Genomic DNA, 26494 nt, shown 5'->3' with positions numbered 1-26494 from the left:
AACATTTACAAAGCAATAACTAAAGTATTCAATAGATGTTCTTTGAGATGAGATGTTAATTTCTCAACCCAGACTCATTCTGATTATGTACCTCTATATACATTTCTGGAGAGAGAAAAATACGTCCCATGAGCTATTTTTTTTTACAGGTTTTATTTTTGCGAATCCACCAGAGGCCGCTGTGTACGCTTTTTTAAATCTGAAATTTCATACCTATGTGTGTCATTCACGCCTGCAGTTATTGCATAAATCCACCAGAGGCCACGGTTGACTGACTGATTTACTGACTGACCAACCGACTGATCCTCCAAACCCAACCAATAGTGTTTTCAAAAACACAGATTGATTGCCCACTCCCTTCGCTAAATCCAAAAAAAAAAAAGCTTTTTTAAAAAGCAATCCAGGAATTTTTCTCCTGATTTTTACCACGTTTTCATCTTTTACCACATTCTCACCCTGTTATTTACTTGTTTATTTTATTTTTTTAATTCTATTTTTGTCTTCCCTGCTTTCTGGTACAGTTCTTCACCGGACTTGAACCCAGTCATCGTGGTCAACTCCGCTCTCCATCTCAAGTCCACCGACATACATGTCAAGCTACCGGACAACTGATAACAGCAGGAAAGTAGTCCATACAAAGGTAAGCGTGAAAAGGACCGGCATCATACAGCCCTGTAGCGCTCTTTTAAAGATAAAATGCAGCCATACGTACTTCTGGCTACATAATTCGCGATCTCCAAAAATGTATACAGGGCTTCAGCCTGTTGTAATTTCTGCTGGGTTTTGAACATAACCCAGATCGATTAATAAATGACCCCATGGAAAAAAAGTAATTAAACAAAGTCAGGCATGAAGTGTAAAATTTGACTTTACTGAGCACCACTGCTGGTTCCCATGACAACACTTTTTGTGAAGTTCACGGATAGGGAAAAATATGTTTAGCTACCGTGTCATAACATTTCAGAAACAATGACAAAAAATGAATCATGCACTTGACACATTTCATTGTTGATGCTTCAGTTTTCATATTAATATTATTTCACGTCACGTTTCTGCTCTAATATGCGGAAGGGATTTTTACACCACATCCTCTTTGCTTATGCTAGGTCTAGCAGAAGCAATAGTTCACACACACACACACGCGCACACACACACACACACACACACACACACACTCTCTCTCTCTCTCTCTCTCTCTCTCTCTCTCTCTCTCTCACTCACTTTTTCTTTCTCAGCAACACAAAGGGCTTTGTTAAAGGTTTATTGGATCACATGGATGGCTGTAAGAAGTTTCCCCATATAGATGTCTGCTATATATGGTAATATATGCAAATTACATATGACATAAAAGTTCATACTTGGATTTCACATATATTAAATATGTGATGGCATATGCTTTTTTTTATTTTTTATGAAGCTTCCACAAACATTTTGATCATTGTTAGATGGATGGAGTGGGATTGTAGGGTCTTGAGTTCCTTTCTGTAGTAAGCTAATTTCACTGTGATAGGGTATTTACAAGTGAACTTTGATATATGGTCCATCTCTCGCTTGTAAGGCGGTACTGTATGTATTTAGGTTTTTTCATTCATTCATTCATTTTCTTGTCGGTTTAGTCCCTTTATTTATCCGGGGTCGCCACAGCAGAATGAACCGCCAACTTATCCAGCAAGTTTTTATGTAGCAGATGCCCATCCAGCCACAACCCATCTCTGGGAAACATCCACACACACATTCACACACACACACTCATACACTACGGACAATTTAGCCTACCCAATTCACCTGTACCGCATGTCTTTGGACTGTGGGGGAAACCGGAGCACCCGGAGGAAACCCACGTGAAGGCAGGGAAAACATGCAAACTCCACACAGAACCACCAACTGAGTCAAGGTTCGAACCAGCGACCCAGCGACCTTCTTGCTGTGAGGCGACAGCACTACCTACTGCGCCACTGCCTCGTCTAGATTTTTTTCAATGAAAATTAAAATAAAATGTAAAAAAATATATATGTGTTATGGCAATATGTTGCAAAAGTGCCAGGTTACTTATTTTTTAAACCACTGGAATATTAAATATGGTGAATAATGTTGGCTAGCTATATATGTTATGCTGTGTTCACACCAGACGCGGATGAACCGTCAAGCGCGAGTGGTTTACATGTTAAGTCAATGGAAAGACATGAATTGACATCTTGTGGTGTGATATGTGCAAATGAGGCTGTGCAAATTATACAATTCGGGCAAATGAAGTGGAGCAAGTTGATCGTTTCGTGCGATTGACTCACCGCTGAAAGCTTCCAACATCCAGGTATAGTTTCTAGAGGAGTTTATAAACTCACAGAACTGGGTGCACCTCTGAATGCATCTACTGGACTCAGGCACGGCTCCAATTGAATCTACGCTGTTTTTCAGCCTTCCTAAAGCACATAAAGCACAGCTAATCGCTCAATAAAATCAATGTTGGCCATTTAGCAATGAAGCTAGTGTCACCGGGCAGACAGAAGCCTCACCCATGAAGTGAATCCTTGTCTATTGTAAGGTGAATTTGATGCACGAATGAAACGATTAAACTCTAAATGCTCACGCATTTTTCGCCAAGTGATGTTTTTGTTGGGTAAATGAACAGTAAATATTAGTCCAAATAGTTCTGTGTAAAACACCTAAAGACTAAAGTTTTAACAAATTTCACACTCATTCATGCATAGGCAAGCTTAGAGGGTAAAATCCATTCTACTTAATAAAAATTATATTTTTAAAACCATCATTTTCTGTTATAGCTATATATCTGGCATGTTTCAGCAATAGCGTATCCCTTAAATGCAGCATTCTAGGACTAATCTGAGAAGGATGGACGACCTGAGTGAATACGGTTGAAATAAAACAATGACAACATGTGGTGCATTGCCCAGAATGCAGAGGAGGGTGCAAAATCCCAGCTCAAGAAGAGGATTTAAATGGAGACAGCCGAGCCAAGCTGGGAGTCACTTCTTGAAGTTGTCATATTTTGAAGTAGCTTTCACCCCCCAAAAATCCAGCTTCCTTCAGGGCAGAGTTGTCCTCACACAAGACGGATCTGAAGGCGAAAGAATCTGATGACGAATGTGAAAACGCACAAGGGCAAGATCAAAGCAGAGAGCATAATAAAAGAAATTGAGGGAAGGGTTGAATTAAATGGAGCAGATGGATCCAGTATCTCAAAAAGAACAGGAAAAGCGCGGTTTTCTGCTGAGACTGAGATATTATTGTACCAATCAGTGAAATTGCCCTCAAATTGCTGCATGTTCACTGTTTCTCTCTGCTCTTTTTTCTTTCTTGAAAAACAGAATGTTTTCTGTCAAACAAATAGTCAAAACGTGTCTCTTTACATACAGTGTGTGGTCAGTAGTGCAGTGTGTTTCCCTGCACTGAACAGACATTCAGAAAATAGCTTGCAAACACCCACACTAGATGTCTCTTCTTAAATACAGTGCACACAAAGAAAAGGATATGAATGAAAAAAAGGCTTTAGAAATACAAGATGAGCCTTAAATTCTGTAAATGCTTCAAAATAATTCGATATGACACGCAGGGTCGTCGTTTAAACCAGGACAATCAAACTAATTGCAGAAACGTGTGTGGAGTGTATAAATGTCTATACAGTATTCATGGCATAACACTTTCTTTCCACTGCAGGAATCCCCTGCCTACGCACATTCATCCAAAACAACCGCCTAGCAAATCTTTTGAACCCGTCTCCATGCTGAGAAGTTTAGCGGGTGATTTTTATTTTTTGGGGGGAAACACATCAAAGCTGCGCAGCTTTATCTGTGTATCCAGTACCTCCAATGAGACAACTAGAGCAGTTGTGAGCAGATATACAACTTTACACGTAAATTTCAGGAGGAATATAAAGTGAAAGAGAGGGAAAACTATCTTTTTTCTTGAGGTATTATCCACCTCGTTAGTGCGTAGCCTAATTGCAGCTCTTAAGTCACACTGAGAGTATTTCTTTCATCACCGATTCATTCATCAGGACATTGTCAGGGTGCAAATTATTCATTGGCAACGTTCTGACAGAAATTTCTTGGAATCTTTTTAAGGTTTGCCTTGTGCGATCCAAATTGTCAGTTGGCGCCCTTTGTACTGTCATTTAGCTGACGATTTCCTAAAGACGTTTTAGCACTAAAGAATTCGTTAGACCTACTCTAAGTTTAGCTCATGTAAATATTAAAGTGTAGTAGTTGACCCTGAAAGCAGCACCTCTGAATTCTACAGTATTGCTTGGTGATGCAGTAGGCCATGGGTCTCAAACTCAAATTGGTGGGGGGCCATTTCAGTGATAATTCCAACACAATCAATTGGCAATTCGTATTTTTTAAATTCTAGTTCGTACAATTTAGTACGATTTGCTCATCCCCCAATGACGGTCGGGTTTAGGGGTTATGTGCCAGGCCTCCTTTTTAAAATCGTACAATTTCATACGGCTGAACTGGAATTCGTATAAATTAGCCACTAAACTGCAACGTAAAATACGTTTTCTCATGAGATCAGGCTGAAGGTCGCTTTAACATTCAAGCACATGAAAAAAGTGGAAACCTGACATAATGGATGCTTCTTTATTAGACACGATGTTTATATTTTAAAAATTACCTGTCATAATGCAAATCAGCACGTTTATTGTGTCACACATCAGCTGCTGAAATATATTTGTTGTTGTTGTGTGTATGACCGAGCGTTAAACACACACTCCGTCATTCTTCCACCGAGTATATGTAGTCAAATCTCGAGCTTTTTGTTTCTTGTTGTACATATTGAAGGGGTTGTTTAAACTGCAATGAAAATACTACAAATAATAGGCATAATAATTTTTATTCTGTCCCAACCAATTGTATTGTCCCAGTAGCGTAAGAACAGCAAGCAGTTTGAGTAACTTTTGTGACTTTACTGGCAATTGTTCTTCTTAATATTTTTCTTTTTTTGTAAAACTACAACAAAGAGAAGGAAAAAGTATGTACATATTCACATTTACTTGATGTCACGATTTAGTGTGGTCAAAACAAGAAACAAAAAGGTGCGGATCCAAGTGCAGATTATTTATTGACAGTGCAACAAACAAGGTGATCAGAATACAAAGTAACAAAAAATAAACGACAAAACCAGAAACTAAATCAGAGACGAGGCTCAGGAATAACTAACTTAAACATCTAAACTTAACTAGAAAACAGACGAGACAAATAACACACGAACTAGACTAAGGCAAAATACAAGAACAAGATCAGAATAACAAACTCGGAATACTAGACTTACTGGATACTCGGACAAGGAAGACAACAACGCGATAACAAACAACGGTGGAATGATGGAATATATAGTCCAGATAATCAACGGTAACACAGAACAGATGTGATGACAGGTCAGTGTATGTGTTCCGGTGTATGCGCGTGGTATGTATGGAATTGTAGTCTTTCTGGGACGCTGTAGTGCCTTCTGAGTCCTGATGCACTACAGCGCCCTCAAGTGGTTACTGACGGATGTGACACTTGATCAATTTCACTTGATCCAGCTGTACAATTTCACTAATGTTCATAGTTTTTATGCAAATCTTAATAAGCATATGAGGAAAATCTATTAAATGAGACCATTTGAATCGAATATTAGCATAATTATCATATTTTTTTACACCATTAGCATAACGTGTAAGCCATGAAGAAGCATTTGTACAACAAAATACAAGCTGATAATAATCAAACGACCCTTCAATGTTTACACATATTTGTAAATATTCAAGGGTCGTTTGATTATTATCAGCCTTAGTAGAAAGTGAAAGTAAAACTAATCTGAATGCAGTACTTTAAATGTCGACTAGGTGGCGGGTCAAAACCACAAGTGGCAAGACGCGGCTGCACAACAATGATAGTGGTTCAAAAACATATGTTTTAGCGGGCCGAATTTTGCATTATTTTTGGCATCAGAGGGAAGAGGAGGGCAGGCAATAAAACGAAAGCGAGCATTACGTTAGTTACCTTTTAACGATCTTTATTATTGTATTAAAATGCAAACTAAACATTATTTTGAATTAAGGTTAAGGTGCACGCTAATCAACTTTAACAACAACATGATTCACAAGAGTTCATGTGTAAATGAGGGCTAACTTTATTACTTGTTAGTACATGTGTTAATTAATGCATTAATTAACATTTAAGGTTAGGCTAAATGTAAGCAACATGAACATGAACTTTGCTAATTGCTAATGTATAATTATGTCATGACTAGGCCCACACGAAATCTATATGCGTAGAAATCTGCAGATTTTCAGCCCATCATTGAGTCTATTTATCTAGTTGTGTGTAAATTTACATTTATTTATTTATTTATTTATTTTTATTAATTTCAGTAATATCACTGTGTCACAATCAACAGTGATCCAACCATCATAGATTGCTGAAGGACATTCACATTCACATGAACTACAATCCTGCATTTATATGAACTACAAGTCCTGTCATGCAACACACACACACATACACCTGCTCCAGGTCTCTATTGATTACACTCCCACATCTGATGCTGCCATGGCTGATTAACTTTCACATATTTTCGCCTCTCTTTCACACTCACTGAGTCTTGTTAAACTGTATTGTGAACATTATGACGCATTTCCCTTTTCTTGTCTTGCCATATACCAATCTTTGCTTTGTTTTGTTTGTTTGTTTACATTGTCTGCTGCCTACCTTTTGGCAAACTGACTGTTTATTGACAACAACTCTGCATTTGCCTGTATACATCTGTTTGCCCTTGCTTTGACCATTGCTTGCCTGACCATTCTCTTAAAAAACCTACATTTGTATCCACACTCCATTGTCAGCGTCCCACTTCATGTTACAGACTAATATGAAAATGTTTATATGATTTACTTACAATACATTTGTAAAGTAATAATTTCTGTCCTTTTGGAGATGTTTGGGGGAAAATTATAGACTTGCCTTGTTTACCAAATAAATGGATCTAATAACATTAAATAAACATTAAAAAATATTATTTTTTATTGAACATTAAGTTTTTAGTTACAATACACCTAAAATTAGTCAGCATAAATCCACAGATTTTTCATATTCTGTGTAGAAATTGCAAAAATTGTCTGCAGATTCGTTCTGGCTCTAGACATGACTTTGCTTGAAGGGGCACATTATCCTTAACTCCTCCTTAACTACTCATGAACTCGTGTTTAAACTGTTCATGTTGTTTACAGAACACTTTTCTTTTGTTGTAAATGCACTAGATGGACATGCATAAGGAGTTCATGAGTAGTTAAGAATAAGTTATATTGATGAGCCCCTCCAAGTAAAGTCATGATATAATTATATTTATTAACAGGTCATGAGTTTATGATGGTTAATGTAAGCATAAACGAATGTGGTAATTAATACTTTTATCAACAAACAATCATGTACTTTCAAGTAATTAAGGTAGCGGTTATTAACACAGGAATAACTCATGTTAGTTAGTTCATAATTAGCGCACACATTAACTCATCATTAGTGCATAATAAAGTATTTCTTTAGCACATTATTGTTCATGTACTGCTAGTGTAAAGTGTTACCAATAATTCTAATTGACAGTGTTCGAACTTCATAATGTTGTTATTAGATAGCCTTAGAAGGAAACTTTTGGTACATTTACAGTATGGGCCTATTAGCCAATTAAGTTTGTAATTTTGTTTGAATTAACAATTTTAACCAGATATATAGCATATTTGTAGCCCATATATTAATCCAGAGATATTGACGGGTTTGGGGGCTTAATGTGGACCCCTCAATACTGAACACTACAAACCCCAAAATCTACTAGTTAAAATGGTTATTAAAAAAAAAGCATAATCACACATCAGAAAAGTACAGGATACTACAGAGAATAACTGAATGACTTTCTAAAAATGTCTTCCCTTCATTTAGCCTGTTATTAAAATATTATATTGTAATAAATATTATAACATAATTTATCTGTATCAATTACTCTAATTCATTCATTAAATCAACCATTCAATCGTTAATTTAATGACAAGTTCAATAAGGCAAAGACTTAAAGAACTTTGGACGTAAAGTTATTAATTTGCTAATCGTCATGAAGCGGGTTTCCACCCCGCCACTGGATTGCGCAAAAGTGCACCATCTCTCTCGTTCGTCTGAAGGAGTGTTTCTGCTGTAGGTGGTGGCATTCAATTCACTTTGCTGTCAGCAGATGCTGGGTTCATTTCTCAGTGCAAACATGGAGCTGGATAAAACCACCGGAGGCGCGGGATCAGCGCACGTTGAGCTTCACGCACTGAGAAACCACTGAGCAGAGCATCCGTGAACACTGTCAGCCTATACACACACGTGTTGTAGAAACTCAAAATGTGGATTATACTAGTGTGGATATCTGTCCAAGTTTTGCTGGGTACTTCAGTCGAAGCACAGGTAAGATAAATCATTTCATCCTCACATCACTTTTATGTAAATATTAAGGCATTAAGGATGTATAAATAATTATTCAGACAGATCTAATTGTTTCGATTTCTGTCAAATTTATAGTGAATGTAAACGACGTCACCCGTCGTAGCCAGTTTAATTCAGTTATATGAATTAATATCTAAACGTAGATATCTACCACATAAATTGTGAAGTCAACATATGCAATGATTTATCTGGAAATAAACAGCTGTATTTACTATTGCTGAAATATGTTCATTTAAATAGGTTTATTAATTATTTTATGATTTATTTTATTTTTTTAAAAGTTGCAATTTATTGAGCTATGCTTGAGACTTTTACACCATAGGACAGCTTTGATATTTGAAAAAAAAAAAAAAAAAGCTAACATAGCAGATTTTTAACTGCAGTCGGAAGGGCATCACCGAATAAAACATTTTCAGAGTAATTAGTGGTTCGTTCCGCTGTGGCGACCCCTGATAAATCAGGAACTTACCCTATAGTGAGTGAGTACAACGTGTGGTCCATGGATGACAAAGTAACGTTTAACAATTTACGCATTTTAAATGACGACCATACTAATTACATTGCTTTTTAAAATTAAGTCACGTCAACACCCCCTATGTTTTACAATTAATCATGCAGTTAAATTGTCCCTTTGTGGCTACATGACATCTCCTAATCGTCTGATTTAAGAACTAATCCACTCTCACACAATCAATGTCTCGGTTTTTTTTCCACCGTTTCTGGGCAGCATGTGGACCCTGAAGTGGGCTTAACAGCTCAGGAACAAGTTCTCCTGCTGTACGACATCAAACTACAGTGCCTTCAAAACATCTCTGAACACAACCCTGCTGGTAAGATCTCACCTGTGGATTCTGCTTGATGCCTTTTCATTTAAAAAACCCGATGTTATTTTGATGTTCAGTCCAATTTGCATAACTGACAGAAATATGGGGGATCAAGATGAAAATGACTCACAGTGAAACGCATTAATACCATTAGTTCATTAGTTTAAAAGCCTGAATTCTGATGCACAATCCGTGGAGGAGAATGTAACATTATTATTGGGTTTAGAGGACTTAACTATCAAAAAGATCTGCTAGTGGAAAGGTCCAGTATCCGCTTTAATCTCCCACCTTTTTTTGTGTTTTTTATCTCACTTCAGTCCAAGTGACTTTGTCCGTTTTGCTTTTGAGTCTTAATTTAGATGCTGAGTTACCTTAGAGTCACAACACCCTTTATGTCTGCCCACACATAGGTCTTGAAAATGCATTTAGTCTGACGCAGATTCGAAGATATTGATATTGGCTGGCTGGGATTGATTTTTGCTTTTAAAGTTTGCCTCTTTTAATTATAACATCATTTGATCTCTCTGTTCTCTTTGATCCAGTTAGATTGATTTTACTAAATAATTATTATTTCAGTTCAAAATGGTCATAATTTTGCTGGTCTAATTACAAATGAACCACTAATGTATGTTTTTAAATAGTTGTTTTTTAATATGCAAATCCAATTCGTAATTCAAAACACAATAAATTCGTTAATACGCAAATCCAGATCATGAATTGAAAACACAATTCATGAATACACAAATTAAATTGGTAATTCAACACACAATTCTTAAATATGCAAATCCAATTCGTAAATACATAAATTTAATTTGTAAATTCAAAACTTAATTGTACATACAAAAATCTAATTTATTATTCAAAAAACTATTTTTAAACATGCAAATCCAATTCATAAATTGAAAACTTAACTCTTAAAATATGCAAATGCAATTCGTAAAATCAAAACGCAATTCATAAATACACAAATCCAATTCATAATTTAAAACACAACTCTTAAATTTGCAAGTTCAATTCGTGAATTGAAAACACAACTCATAATTACGCAAATTCAATTCGTAATAGAAAAAAATTCTTAAATATGCAAATCCAATTTGTAAAATCAAAACGCATTTCATAAATACACAGATCCAATTCATATTTCAAGGCACAATTCGTAAATACACAAATACAATTCGTAATTCAAAACACAACTCTTAAATATGCAAATACAATTCGTAAATTGAAAACACGATTCTTAAATATGCAAATCCAATTTTAAATACACAAAACCAATTCATAAATCCATAAATCTAATTCGTAAATTCAAAACATAATCGTAAATACAAAAATTCAAGTCGTAATTCAAAACACAATTCTTAAATATGCAAATCCAATTCGTAATTCAAAACACATTTAAATATGAAATTCTAATTCTGTTATAGTACAGTAAGGGATAAAGCATACCCTGGAGGTTGTTATTGCAGATTAAAGCCAGACAGGATTATCAGCAGCCTGACATAAAGCGGAGTAAGGCTCTAAAACTGAAGGGCTTAATTCTGTGTATCACATGGATGTATTCTATCTCGCTTATTATGTAGCTAATGTACAAATTAGACACAAAACATTGTTTCGAGTTGTAATAGTTTATAAAAAATTGAATTAAATGCAAAACTGACAGAAATGAAAAAGGCTGAATGGAGTATACACTAACCTATGTATTATTCAGTCACAAGATGGTACCAGATGAATTGAATAAGCTACATTGGCCGTAGTGTATGTGTGTGAATGCAAGAGTGTTTCCCAGTGTTGGGTTGCGGCTGGAAGGGCATCCGCTGCGTAAAACATATGCTAGATAAGTTGGGGGTTCATTCTGCTGTTTCATACCTTGATTAATAAAGGGACTAAGCTGAAAAGAGAATAAATGAATGTGTTATTAGTTTTAGCAATTGTTATCTGGGTATATCATACCTTGAAATGTCACATTGGACCAATCAGAATCAAGTATTTCAGGCAGCCGAGTTATAATAAAAGATATATACATATATGCACAGAAACAATTTGATATATTTGCTAGAGACAGTTCTGATTAGGGGGAAAAAACATTTGTACTGGTTTTCAAAGGCATAGTTCCCCCAAAAATAAACATAACAATTTCAGATTGTCTTAGTTTTCTTATTTCCACCCTATCCCCTCAAAATAAAACAAATTAAATTTATAATTTAAAAACAAAGATATCCTCAGAGAGAAAAAAATCTGTAAAATTTAAATAAAATAAAAAATTCAAAATATAGCAAGTTTACCAATAAAAGAGTAAAAAAAGATCCACTCAGATCTACGTCTGTAAAATCAGCATAAAGAATGACTAAAAATGGGGGAAAATTGGCATTTTTGAGCCTTTTAGCACTCTTTTTAGTATGTAATTCAGTTGTCTTAATTCAGAGCATAGAAAGAAAATTATAAACTTTATGGAGCCAGATAAGTCTCAAAAATAAAACATTTATAAATTAAAATTCCCACACAATTCACATTTACAAATTAAATTTGTAAATACAAAAATCTAATTTCTAAATAAAAAACACAATTCATAAATATGCAAATGCAATTTATAATTTAAAAGATAATTCATAAATTCAAAACACAATTCTTAAATACGCAAATCCAATTCGTAATTCAAAACACAATTCTTAAATACAAAAATCTAATTTATAAAATAAAAAAACACAATTCTTAAATATGCAAATCCAATTAATAAATTGAAAACACAATTCGTAAATACACAAATCCAATTCGCATTTCAAAACACAATTCTTAAATATGCAAATCTAATTTGTAATTCAAAAGACAATTCGTAAATACACAAATCCAATTCATTCATTCGTTCATTCAGTCCCTTTATTAATCTGGGGTCGCCACAGTGGAATGAACCGCCAACTTATCCAACATATGTTTTACGCAGCAGATGCCCTTCCAGCTGCAACCCATCTCTGGGAACAATCCATACACAATTTAGCCTACCCAATTCACCTTTGGACTGTGGGGGAAACCGAAGCACCCGAAGGAAACCCGCGCGAACGCGGGGAGAACATGCAAACTCCACACAGAAACGCCAACTGACCCAGCTGAGGCTCGAATCAGCGACTTTCTTGCTGTGAGGCGACAGCACAACCTACTGTGCCACCGCGTCGCCCACAAATCCAATTTGTAAATTGAAAATGTATTCGTAAATACACAAATCCAATTCATGAAATGAAAACAATTCTTCAAAATGCAAGTGCAATTCTTAATTCAAAACACAATTTGTAAATACACAAATCTAATTCGTACCTCAAAACCCAATTCTTTAATATGAAAATCTAATTCATAATTTAAAACAAAATTCGTAAATACACAAATCCAATTCATATATTGAAGACAACTTGTAAATACACTAATCCAATTTGTAGTTCACAACACAATTCTTGAATATGAAAATCCAATCCATAATTCAAAACACAATTCGTAAATACACAAAATCCTGATTGTAAATTAAAAACACTTTGTAAATACAAAAATTAAATTTGTAAATCAAAACACAATTCTAAAATATGCAAATCCAATTCGTAAAAACACAAATCTAATTTGTAATTCAAAACACAATCATAAATACAAAAATCCAGTTTGTAATTCAAAACACAATCTTTTAAATATGCAAATCCAAATTGTAAATTGAAAACTCATAAAAAAATTCATAAGTACACAAATACAATCCGTACATTGAAAACACAATTCATAAACATACAAATCCAATTCATAATTCAAATCCAATTTGTAAATACATAAATCTGATTCATAAATTCAAAACACAATTCGTCAATACACAAATCCAATTTGTAAATTTCATACACAATTTGTGAATACAAAAATGCAGTTCCTAATTCAAAACATAATTTTTTAATATGCAAATCCAATTAGTAAATTGAAAACACAATTCATAATCGTACAAATCCAATTCGTTATTCAAAACACAATTCGTAAATATCTAAATCTAATTTACAATATTTACGGTGTATTAGAGCTGATATCAACCGAACCGTGTAAGCCTTTTATATAGTCCAAAACAGGACTCCAGGTCTTGTAAAAAAGATTTGAGAGATCCTGCAAGCAAATGTCTTAACTTCTAAAGTTTTATGCAGCTAAAGATTTCTCGAACCCATGTGCTAGCTAGAGGTATTGCCTGTGTTCATTTGAGAAGAATGACTCGACTAGCTAAAAGAGTAGAAAAAGCAAAAACCTGGTGAGACGCAACTCTGAAGTCAACTTTCTCTGAAATGCCAAAAAGGCTGTCAAAGAGTTAGGGAATTGGTACATTTCTGAAAACGCACGGAAATCGTACAGTGTTTTTTGATGGAGGATGCTGATTTGACTTTTTCACACAAGATTTTTGTCTTAGGATTTTGTCTAACTTTTTAAATCATCTGAATTTTGATGTAGCACTATCAAACCTAATCCAATAAAGCTTGCTGTGTTTACCAATGGGAAAAGTCGTTTTTTTTATGTAATGCAGTGCACAGTGTACTCATAATAGCTAACTATCTTTAAAAGGGTGCAAGTGCACTAATGTTACTAAAGTGCTTTCGGATGTGCCACATTCACACAGAAGATGAAAAAGGCAGTCCATTACAACACAAAGGAGTTTGTGATGTCACAGATCAATGGTGTAGGATTGTGACTCACTCTGCTGTTTACACAAGCTGACGCACGTTTATTGTTTGTCTTCCATTTTTTTCTCCTCTCTTCATTTACATATGTTGGTCTCGGTGTGTTATCGTGCGCTGATTGTGTGACCAGGCATGCCAAGTTACTATTGACTTAAGGTTTCTGGTTGCCTGCGCAATTGTGAATTAGGATACCAAAGCAGGCATGATGAAGATGATTGAAAAACATGTGAATCATCTGACTTGTGAGAATGACAAAATCAGAAGTAAGTAGCGGCTCTTTGCACTTATTAAAAAATGATAACTAAACTTTGAACAGACGCTCTTGTGAATGGGGCTGCGCAGGATTATACACGTTCCAAGTGTGAATCTCGATATATCCTGCAGTTTATCCATTAGAGTTGGCTAATAATCTCACACATGCTCATGCTATATGCTACACAGCTGAATATAGTCAAATTCAATGAGCACAAATTGTACGCTGAAGCAGAAAATACACTTAAATGAGCATGTTTGTGTGTTTTTGTGTGTATAAATCGAGGTCAGGCAGCATGCAGAATTTTTTAAGAAAGTGTAAATGGTGTTTCCTGTGTAAAAACTTCTCATAAGACTATACAAAAGTAAACAAGAATTTAGGGTGCAAAGCTGGTTTAACTAAATATTATTTAGTGACTGACTAGGTTTACAGGGTTTTTTCTCTCATCAAAAAAGTACATGAATATATGGGTTATTTTTGTTGTTGTCCCCAAATATTGCCTGAATTTGTGGTTATTAATCCATAAAACAAAAACCCTTCTGAATGTAAATTATTATTAGATTATATTTTTTTAAAGGTTGGGTATTACTGTGACAGGTTTGGTGATTATAATCTGAAGTCTGAAAACATTGCTAATTTTTATTTTATTTTTTATATTTTTGGTGCTATAGATTTGCATATAAACAGCCAATGAAGCTAATAAAGTCAGTTTTTTCGTTAACTTCTCGTTCACTTTTAAAAAGGGCATTGTGAAAACTAAGAAATGCTTGCACTTCTGCTTCTTACTTTGCCCTAAAGACAGTCTCTTGTCGCCATCTACTGGTGCAACTATAAAATGAACATAAAGGGTGACTAAAAACAGGGAAAACTTATAGAAGACATTTTTTTTTTTAGCTTTTTAGCACTCTTTTTAGTACGTAATTCAAGGTATTTTGTTTGGTTTAGAGCATGTAAAAGAAAATAATACACCTTGTGGAGTCAGATCCGATTCAAAGATAATACATTTACAAAATAAAATTCGCACACACTTCACATTTACAAAATTGAACTCGTAAATACACAAATGCAATTCCTAAATCCATCAATTCCTAAATATATGCAAATCCAATTCAGAAATTCAAAACAAAATTTTTAAATATGCAAATCCAATTCAAAAATACACAAATTCAATTAGTAATTTCAAAACACAATTCGTAAATACACAAATCCGATTCATGAATGCTAGACACAATTCGTATTATAGAATACAGAAGTGTCTTGAAAAATATCTAGTTTAACATTATGCACTGTCATCATGGCAAAGATAAAAATACATCAGTAATTAGAAATGAGTTATTAAAACTATTATGTTTAGAAATGTGTTAAAGAAATATCTCTGTTAAACAGATATTGGGGAAAAAAATTTAACAGGGGGGCTAATAATTCTGACTTCAACTATATATATATATATATATATATATATATATATATATATATTTATATATTTCATATCAACTTGCAAAGTGTAGGCAGCATTATTCCCTAAACCAATTATCAAGCTTCAAGCAGACATTATATATTTAATCTCTAGTGCTCGCAGCCTACAGTAACCTTCTGTAAAAATAGCTCTTAACCAAGGATTACGTTTGCTATTATTTATTGTTCATTTGGACATTTATGCCTCTTTTTAAGCGCTCATCAAACATGAAGGCTACACAAAAGGGTGCCCTTTGTTTAACAACATTTGCTAATTTTGGTTATTAGAGCTAATTAGAGTGTGGCTGTTGTCATTTGCATTGAGTTGTTGAACGCTCTCGCCGAACCTTCATTTGCCATGGCAACTCTCGGAACATTCAGGGTTCCATTTTAGAATCTGCCGCCTCTAATTTTAATGTTCTGTTTGTTACATAAATCAATGCTTTGAATATAAAAGCCCAAGTGTGGAAGACGACATTCGACATCTCAACCTGATAGCCCATGAAGTTTTAATTAGTTCAAAAAATTTAAATATGTTATTAATTACTCACGCTCATGTTATTAGTTACTCACCATGTTATTAATTAAACCCCTGAGGTTTTTCAAATTAATGTATTTTTGTAAATCTGTGAGCTCCCTCATCCTCCATAGACAACAAGGTTCAACTCGTTCAAAGTCAAGAAAGGTACCAAAAACATCCTCAAAATAGGAGAGCGGTCTGGATGCAGACCTGGTGCAGTGCAATCTGAGCTGCACCCAATGCTTTTTAATGCGCTCACCAACCCCACCCCTAACCCTACCCGTCACAGTGACGCCACTCACTCCATTGAGTGCATTGTGTCTGACATTGCATCGCTGAGTGATGCAATCTCAGCCTGCATAATAAAGGCTGCATCCAGATACTATTACTCATGTGCAATATACTGACATTGGTTAAATAAATTCATTATTTTTGTTTATGCAACTGCTTAGGGCCTGTTACAGCGAATTCCTTGTTGATTTCGCTGTCCCCAGCAGGTAATGTTTTTAGACGCAGGACACTTGCTTGAATTTCGATCCATTTTTATTCTAGCTTCCAAAACTAAACTTACAATAATATCTCTATGTCCTCCAATTGAGCATTTGAAAACTGTGGCTGCGTCCAAAACCGCCTACTACTCAGTAGGTACTGCATTTGAATTTAAACGTACTACTCGGCCGTTAGAAAAGTACGTTCTATACAGTATGAATGTGAAAAGTATGAATGGAATTCGGACGTACTACATTCGCCATTTTGTCATGGTCACGTGACCTACCTGCGTCAATTGCGTCGCTTTACTCCCATTCATAAATTCGCTCGCGGGGCATCATGGGATAGCGCAGCATGCATGGGATGCGCACTCTAGAATCTCGCCGGAAGTAGTAAGTCATCTGGGTACTTCTCGCATACTGTTTTTTGAATTCTATGAATTCGGACATACTACTCGGCTCGCATACTTATTTTAGCGTACTATATAGTATGGAAGTATGCAGTTTCGGGCGCAGCGAGAGTCTCTACCCACTGGGATGCTTCTTGCTGATTAGGTTCAGCTGTTATTGACTTTCCTACAGTGCAGTGACTAGTATGCCCCATAGGTGGCAGCACAAAAGCTGACAAAAAGCAGGGCAAAAATAATACAAAATAAAATAAATTAAATGCATTACTATCTTTCTAATTCAGGGCTCCGACAGGGCCCCCACAACCCAGTAGTGGTGCGAGCCGTTTACTAGCTGAAATTGTTTTATTTGCATTTTACAAATTATCTTCATGGGCATTGCTTTAGCACTTAAATATTTATACATTTTCACTGAAAAAAAAAGAATCACAATTATATTAAAGTTGAAATTGTTTTTGAAGGTCATGTGATCACCAGGAAGCTCGCTCCATCTCATTTCTCATATGTGTTCTCACGGATTGAGTTTGTTCTTCCAAGGTAACCCGTTAGACCGACCGGTCATCACAAAAACACGAGTCTGTGCACAGACACAGGCATGGCCTTTGCTTCATTGCCGGCCCCATTTATATACCTGATTTACATTAGAAATTGGGCCGCGAAAATAAAACCCCTGCTGAAAAATCCAGCTTAAACCAGCCTAGGATGGTTGGCTGGTTTAAACTGGTCCACCAGCCTCGTTTTAGAGGGGTTTTGGCCATTTCCAGGCTGGTTTCCAGCCATGTCCAGCCTGGTCTTAGCTGGTCAGGCTGGGAGATAACCAAATAAAACCAGCTTGACCAGCCTAGCCAGGCTGGGAGCCCAGCCAAAATCCAGCTTAAACCAGGCTGGTCAAGTTGGTTTTAGCTTAGCTTGGTTCTAGTTTAAATGGCTGGAAACCAGCCTGGAAATGGCCAAAACCCCTCTGAAACAAGGCTGGTCATCCAGCTAAAACCAGCCAACCAGTTTAAGCTGGATTTTTCAGCAGGGACGAATATTCTTCAGGCGTAGAAAAACTGGAGGGGGAAATGACGACAAGAAGAGACGAGCACAAAATAATTTTTAGCATCACTTTTAAATACTAATGATGATGTTAAAGACATAATCTAGTAGCACAATAATCGAAAATAGGCAATTACAAATAATTAAACGTCGTCTACTTATAGGAAATATTTTTTTTTTTGTCCTGGTTTTACAGACGCATTGTATTTAGTCTAAAATAGTACTGAAGCATCTTTCACTGACATATTTTGCACACTGGTAATATTTTTTACCTGAGACATATTTATAAAAGTGATGGCCTAATTAAATTAATCAGTCTAATATGAGCCCTGCATCTTAAATGTAAGGAACAGGGAAGGAGACTGAAGGAAATAATATAATTTATGTTTGGGTTTTAACCTTAACCCAGCACAGGTATTTGTTGCTTCCCTTTTTTCTTATGTTTTTATATAATTTTTTTGTTTCTATTTATATTATTTGCTTATTGATTTAATTATTTATGGATCAATCTTTGCATTAATGTTAAGTTTTTTTTTTTTTTTTAGTTTTTAAAGTATTTTTCAACATATTTGTTACTATAATTAAAAGAAATTTCACATGTCAAACGGTACAGTTGTCGCTCGCGCATTTCAAAATAAAAGTCTTATATAAGCAAAATAAAATAAGTAAAAAATTAAACATTTGTTGTTTTTTTGACCACACACTCTGCGACCCACTGAAAATGATCCTGCGACCCACCAGTTGAGAAACACTGACCTAGAATCTTTTATAGAATCTTCAATCTGTTTGCTAAATTAATAGAATATGTTTTAAACACAGGATGCAAAGTAGGAATTACTGGTCCTATAATAATGGCATTATTTTATTATATCCGGCAATAACTTTTGCATAGTGAACACCAACATGTGTGTGGGAGAGAGAGAGTGCGAGAAAGAGAAAGACACACCACATGATTGTTGTCACCATGCACCAGTTAAAGTCACGTTAAATTATTGGCCCTCATCAATATTTTCAGCCAATCGGCTTTCTTATGTTTACAATCATGCTAAATGGCTGGTGATTGTTTTGCACTCAGTAAGCAACAAATATAAATAACGCACAGTGGCCTGCCTAAATAGTATTTGTATTTTTAAAATGGCAAAGAGGCAAGCATTTCATTTTTTTAAACCACGATTACACCTGATAAAGAGCCTGATTAAACCAGATCTTGAGAAGATGAAGCTGTGAGAATGGATCAGGATACAGAAGCAAAGCAATCTCAAGTCAGCCACAGAACATGACAGAAGAGCTGACTGTGGGCTCTTCTAGAAGATTAGACTGAGTGAGTCATTTGATTAGTGTTCATATGATATAGGTTTGTTGCTACATGTTTTATTATCCATGACTGACATATAACGTTATATGGCACAAAATAAAGACTGTTCAGATATGTGATGCTCTTTTTTTGCACTATAACTGTTTAATGACGTCATGTTCCGGGAAAACTGAAATTGTTTGATGGACGTCAGTCACAGTAACTTTTATTGCTTGGTTTTGTTCAGGGAATTATTCATTTACAAATTAAGCACTGGTGAATAGCATTCATGAGCATGCGCAATATACTGACACTGAGGATATTTGGTGCCAATTTTAATTTGCATGTGGGCATCTGGGGTTTAATGCACAGTACCAATAAACATGCTCAATATACTGACACAGAGAAGAAGAATCGGTTGAACAAAGTAAATACTTTTGTTTTATGTGCAAATAATAATTTTGATATTTGGTAGTATACTAGTTTTAAGTTATGTGCAGGCATTTGAGATATACATCAGTGCACTCATGAGCGTGTGGAATATACCGACACTGAGGAGAAGAATTGTTTCAATAAGGCCATTATTTTTGTTTTATATGCACATAATATCTTTGATTTATTAGTGCCTGTTTTAATTTGTGTGCAGGACTCTGGGGTATACATAAGTGAAGTTTCACAAACTAATTTCGAGAGGAACACGTGGTATGATTGAGCATGACTGGCTTCTTATCTGTAATCAGTAATAATCCAATCAGAGTGATCCAAGCTTACTATAAATGGATAGTTTTCTCCCTACTGCTCTATCTTCGTTTTGGAAGAATCCCCCCTTTCACCCCATCTCCTCCTTTTCCTCCCGTTTTTCTAAGGGGGTTCTTTCAAAACCCACCTGATCTCAAATCCCCTAATGTGCTTATTGACCAGGCAGGAGCCTTAGGCTCAAGTATCTCCGAGTTCAGGGATCTCTCTATAAATAACCAGAGTATCTTACCTTAGTCATCTTCGTCTTGAAGAACCCCCCTTTCACCCATACTCCTCCCATATCCTTGTCAGGGTGGTACAGAGGCCTAATGGTTAGCATCATTGCCTCACAGCAAGAATGTCACTGGCTCAGATACTACCTGGCTAAGTCAGCATTTCTGTGTGGAGTTTGCATGTTCTCCCCGTGTTTGTGTCGTTTTTTACGGGCTCTCCGGTTTCCTCCCACAGACCAAAAACATGTAACATAAGTAAATCGACAACTAAATTGACAGCATAAACAATCCATAGAATTCATAATCTACTTCCACCATTATCAAGCAGGGGAGTTCTCGCGACCTACCTGAACTCAGACTCCCCTCTCGCCCTGCAACAGGGGGGAGCCCCAGGCTCGAGGATCTCACGAGCTCAGAGATCTCTTTCGTGACAGCATGGTTAACACGCTTCATAATCAATCATCAGCTAAGGGTGAACTCTTGAATTTTATATTTGGTGCCAATTTTATTGTGTGTGCGGGACTCTGGGGTATCCATCAGTGCCCATTACTAGTGAATATGTGCAATATATACTGACACTGTGGAGAAGAAACTGTTGAATTAAGCCATTATTTTTGTTTTATGAATACATCCACTTTTTTATATTTGGTGCCAGTTTTAATTTGTGTGTGGGACTTTGGGGTATACATCAGTACACATTACTAATAAATATGCGCAATATACTGACACTGAGGAGAAGAAACGGTTGAATAAAAGCGTTATTTTTTGTTTTATATGCACAAAGAAGTATTATTGTAGCTTTATTACAATTGGGACATTGAAAGAGTCTGGAACCTTGCTGTCTATGGAGGATGAGAGAGCTTTCAGATTTCATCTAAAATATCTAACATTTGAGGTTCGAAAATAAATGAACATGAGGTTTCAGGGGGTTGAAATGACATGAGGGTGAGTAGTTAATTATTATTCAAATTTCCGAGTGAACTAACCCTTTGAAGTGTACACAAAGCTACAGTAGTTGATACTCTTCAGGCATCACCGGCAAACCACCAGGCAGAATTGAGCTACACAGCGTCATTTAAGTATGACTAAAGTTTACAAATAGCATCAGTCTCTTGAAGCCTCTTCTTCTCCATTCAGGGAATTGACCCATTGGTGCGGGGCTTCCAAACAGGGACGCTGCCCTTTTCCCACACTACTCTGCGGAGGCTGGATCAATGTTTGACTGAATACTCGTGCTTACAACAGAGGAGAATCAATGAGCCGCGAGGGAAGATAAACCCTACATGTGGCCGTGGGCAATATTCCCTCCTTTCATCAGAAATCCGGCTAGCACGTTTCCACTGCCTTTTCAAGTCATTATTTTCTATTTATTTTATTACTAATGCATCTTTTGTTGGTTGGTTGTCACGTCGGATAATGTGTGAAAATCGCAGAGGCCAACAGAGCTTTTATGGTTGAACGAAAGCATTGTTGTGATAATTATGCTGTCGGAAACTTGCTGAGAACGTGAGATGTCAAGTCTCACTTAAGACGACCCTGTTACTAAAGAAACTGTAATTATATTAGACGTTCCTCAATGGACTCTGTGCGTTTTAATTAGGTTTTACATTAGTTTGAAGTGAGCAGCGGTCCTTCAGGTAACGCATCGATGAATCTGTAGTCCTTTAAAGATATCAAGAGTTTTGTCAAGAATATGGCTGGGTATTTATACAAATCACAGATGCAGCTGCAACTCATAAAATATGGTACTTTTTTCTGAGAGTGTAGGCATTAAAAGAGTTTTTATATAAGCATTTTCTCTGCTTGTAGAGCTGTTGAATCATTTATTTTCATTGGTTGATGAACATTCTGTTATTTTCATATAAAAACCATAGACTGTCAAAAATATGTATGTAGTATCTGTGATGTCACCTATAGGTTTCTAAAGATCACAAAATAATCTACAAGTGGGCGTGGCCAACCTTCGCCATTTTGTTCGCACATCATTGTTCCGACCCAGGGTAACCATAAAAGGGCAAAGAGGCCGAGCATGAGCGTAGCTACAGATGCTTGTTAGCATTTTGTACAGGCTTTATTTGGGAGAAACGCTTGATACTTCATTACCTTCAACTTGTTTGTGTTCTGACCACGTGCTGGTTGTACACTATATCAATAAAGTGTTTAGTCTTTTAAAAACACTGTTGTAATACATTGAGCCACTAAGCAGTGTTCTTTCAACGTTTTTCTACAGGAGGAAATTCCTTCCAAACCCTTCAAATATAGTCTGTGTTAGTAAATGCAAGCCTGTTTATGAAATCCAGGCATAACACTGTATGACAACAAAAGAAAAACACGACGTATATGCCGAGCTCAGCAGCTAATCAGCCGGAATCAGCTGAGGTAACATGACGCCGACTAGTGAGACTTAGCTGTCACTCAAGTGGCCACGTCTTTAGTTATGCAGACATAATATAACTCAATATGAATAAAACGAATGAGTTATAAAATAATTTACCCCGCTCACAGTTGTCATGAAGTGTAATATTAGCTATACACTCCAAAATCGTTTTTTTGTACCAGGCTGTAAACACCTTTTTTTTTTGCTGTAAAGTAGGCCATTTTTACAGTGGTGTCAATAGAGATGTGCTAAAGGAATTGTGCTAGACAGGCCTAGAGGAATTTCGATGAATTGCAGTTTCAGTTACTTCCGGATTAGATTCACAAGAGAGCGGGATGTTGCCGCTTCATGAAAAAAATGCACAACTAAAATAGTTCCCGGCAGGTTTTAACTGCATTACAGTTCCTTATTTTAGCTGTCTCAAAGCTACAACAGAATGAAATCAAAACAAAACCTTTTAAATGAGACAAGGATGAAACTAGTCCTACACACAGGAGCAGTTTGAGGACAAAAAACAGACTAATGTCTTGATATACAAGTGTTTTTAGCTGTGATAAACAGCTAGTGTAATAATTGAATCCACTACATTGAATTATTTGAAAAAAAATGCACATTTCTGATAATTCAATGGCAGGTGATCAGATATTAATTACTTGTTTAAGGAATTGGATAGTGGTCTATTTGTGCTTCTGATTTTAAAATGTTTTGAAGTGCCTTGAAAACACATCATTATTGAAAAAGGTCAAAATTCCACTCAAAGCATAATTATTATGTATATTTTAGCATTTATAACACTGTAAAATGCTCATTTAGAAGTCTTAGAGTAATGTTGAGTCTCTAGACTGAAGCAGACTGTAGCCATTTTTTCCATTCTAATATTCATATTAGATTTTTTGCGCATATCTGCAATATCGCATAAAACAATTGCATATAAAGCAGAGTCCATCCCTCACTGTTAACCCTTACTGTAGATTATGCAGTAAATAACTGTAAAATAGCCAGTGTTTTGCTGTAATAAAAGGAAACAGTATTTTACTGTAAAAGAAGCAGGATTTGTATGAAATTTTGTAGTGCAAAGAATAAATTACAGTAATTTACATTATGTACTCATTACAGATAGTTACTGTGATAATAAATGGTAAATTACTGCTCAACCATTATTACCCCATGTACTCTGATGCTTTATGTTGATATATATATATATATATATATATATATATATATATATATATATATATATATATATATATATATATATATATATATTTACTGTTCAGTTTCGGTATGTGAATGGTCAGTATTGAGGAGAAAGTGAGACAATGCATTGATGATAAGCTAAATTTCTCTGCAGCCATCTCTGTGTTTTCTTTGGTTCCTTTTATGTTTTTAACATTGAGTATCAGGAGTCAACCAATGTCAATGTCACAGAGCTAATTAAAAAGTAAAGATATCGACGAGATGCATTTAAAGGCAAAAATATTCACACAAAGCAACCAAATTATCACAATCATTTTTATAACTTTGTTTATTTTTCTATAATTAATCTAATTTGCCTAGTTTAGCCTATAGTTAAGCTTTTAAATTGCACTTTAAGCTGAGTATTAGTATTTTGCTAAATAACTAGTAAAAATGTGTTATTTAAAAAATATCTTAAACAGCATGTACATACATTTTTGCAGAGACTCAATGAATTTGTTTGAAAACTTCAAATGAAGTAGGTAAAAGTGGCATTAACAGTATAGTATAAAGGCTTTCCTAAATAAATGTATTAATCAGGTTATTTGTTTTTTTTTAATTATTATTATTACTACAGGTTTGGAACAACATGAGGATCAGATTATTATTTTTTTTTTTTTGCTTTGGATGAAGTTTTTATATATTTTTTGTTTTTATTCAATGATATGTGCATGATTGTGATAAATGTAGGCAATTCCTAAATGTCAAACTCCTGAAGGGCCGCAGCCCAGCAGAATTTAGTTCCAGCCCTGCTTCAACACACTACCTTTAGATTTAGTTTGATCAGGTGTGTTTAATTAGTATAACTGCACTGTTACTCTGTTGTATGTGCAGTAAATAACTGTAAAATAGCCAGTGTTTTGCTGTAATAAAAGGAAACATTTATTATTTATTAACACATATTATTTTACTATAAATGGAGTAGACTTTGTATGAAATTGTGTAGTGCAAAGAATAAATTCCAGTAATTTACTTTATGTACTCATAACAGATAGTAACTGACAATAAATAGCAAATTACTGTTCAACCATTACTGTCCCATCTTCTCTGATTTTTTATGTTGCTATTTATAGAGACGTGCATTTTAAAGGCAGAAAATAATGATTTAGGCATCACCACACACTCCCACAGATTGTCTGTCTTATTCTAAACACAAAGGTGTTAGAAAGAGTTTTCAGAAAATGCCGGCCCTTTAAGGGAGCCAGGTGTTTGATTTGTTTACTGCTGAGTGTGCTCTATTCTCTGTCCATCAATTCAGATGTAGAGTCTGATATGTTTTAGGCTTTAAATAAGAATCTACAATGAGTAAGTAAAATGTGTTCAAATGTTTTTGAGGGTTTCTAAAATAAGGCTGTGTTTTAACTTATATTGCTGTTATCTTGAACTGTGTACTTGAAAGCTACATTGTTAGCTAGTTAGCCTCTCCTTATATAACTTTTAACATTACTTTTGTTTAAGTATAAGTATTTATTGGATATTGCATACGGCTATAATGTACAGATGCTAACAGTTGTATGTATCTTTCTGGCAACTAAGCCAAATTTAAATTCCATCATCTCAGTAAGGTAACATGTGCACATCATCACAGGGAATCACAAAAACATGATACACATAGCCATCTACACACAAAAGGTCCACTGTCCGGTCCCAGGTTGTGAGTTTGTTGCTAAGTATTTTTCAGAGCAGTGTTTATGAATTTATATTAGAAACAATAAAAAAGTTTGTTGTCATGAGATAATTATAACAATAAAAGATTGGATCCTTTGGTTTTTCGGTGTTGCCAACTTTATTTTTATTTTTTATAATTATTTTAAACTTTTTATTGAGATTTGACACAGTTTTTAATTATTTAAAACTTTAAAATAATTATTTTGTGTTTTTTGCTGTTCATTTGCTGATCTACCTTCCTGCAGATTTCAGTTTTTATCCATATCAAACACACCTAAACCAATTAATTAGGACCTGAACACCACGTAATAATTACAGGCAGGTGTGTTTGATATGGGTAGCAACTGAAATCTGCAGGAAGGTAGATATCCAGGAACAGGACTGAGCACCACTGCTGTATACCATGGGGGTCAAACTCCAAGTTCCTGGAGAACTGCAGCAGCAGAGTTTAGCTCCCACCCTGCTTCAACATTACCTGTAGATTTCTAACAAGCCTTAATTAGTTTGATCAGGTGTGTTTAATTAGAGTTACAGCTTAAAGTCCCGGTCACACTGAACTTTTCTCCCTACAGACTTCCATTCATACGCATGTGAGTACTGCTGACCTGGAATGATAGCTCATGTGACATTTCATAATTCGCAGCATTGAAAAGTTCAAGCTTGGAGAACGCTGACATGCAAAATCACATCATGTGATTGCTTGATACCAATCAAAGATCAAAACATGACCTCTCTGGCTTGCTTTTTCAATCTCTAATTATTTTGTTTAATTCCACTACTCGCTTTGTTTAATTCCACTTCGCAGTG

At 35.4% G+C, this 26494-nt stretch overlaps 1 protein-coding gene across 2 annotated transcripts in view; it reads left to right on the top strand.

The window, feature by feature from the left end:
* Nucleotides 1-8192: 8192 nt before the first annotated feature.
* Nucleotides 8193-26494, top strand: part of pth2rb (parathyroid hormone 2 receptor b) — a 60573-nt gene continuing 42271 nt past the window's right edge. The window contains exons 1-2 of one of the 2 annotated variants that reach the window (XM_017353489.3): nucleotides 8193-8438; nucleotides 9205-9307. In XM_017353489.3, coding sequence (XP_017208978.2) covers nucleotides 8376-8438; nucleotides 9205-9307 — 166 coding nt within the window. In that variant the 5' untranslated portion in view covers nucleotides 8193-8375. Of the gene's footprint in view, nucleotides 8439-9204; nucleotides 9308-26064; nucleotides 26278-26494 lie in introns of those variants that run through there. The other variant, XM_073937362.1, reaches the window with a different exon arrangement.

The sequence above is a fragment of the Danio rerio genome, chromosome 22, assembly GCF_049306965.1.
Source record: "Danio rerio strain Tuebingen ecotype United States chromosome 22, GRCz12tu, whole genome shotgun sequence".
In the NCBI taxonomy this organism is placed as follows: domain Eukaryota; kingdom Metazoa; phylum Chordata; class Actinopteri; order Cypriniformes; family Danionidae; genus Danio; species Danio rerio.
Note: the sequence above shows the minus strand (reverse complement) of the source record. Positions and strands in the feature narration are given on the sequence as shown.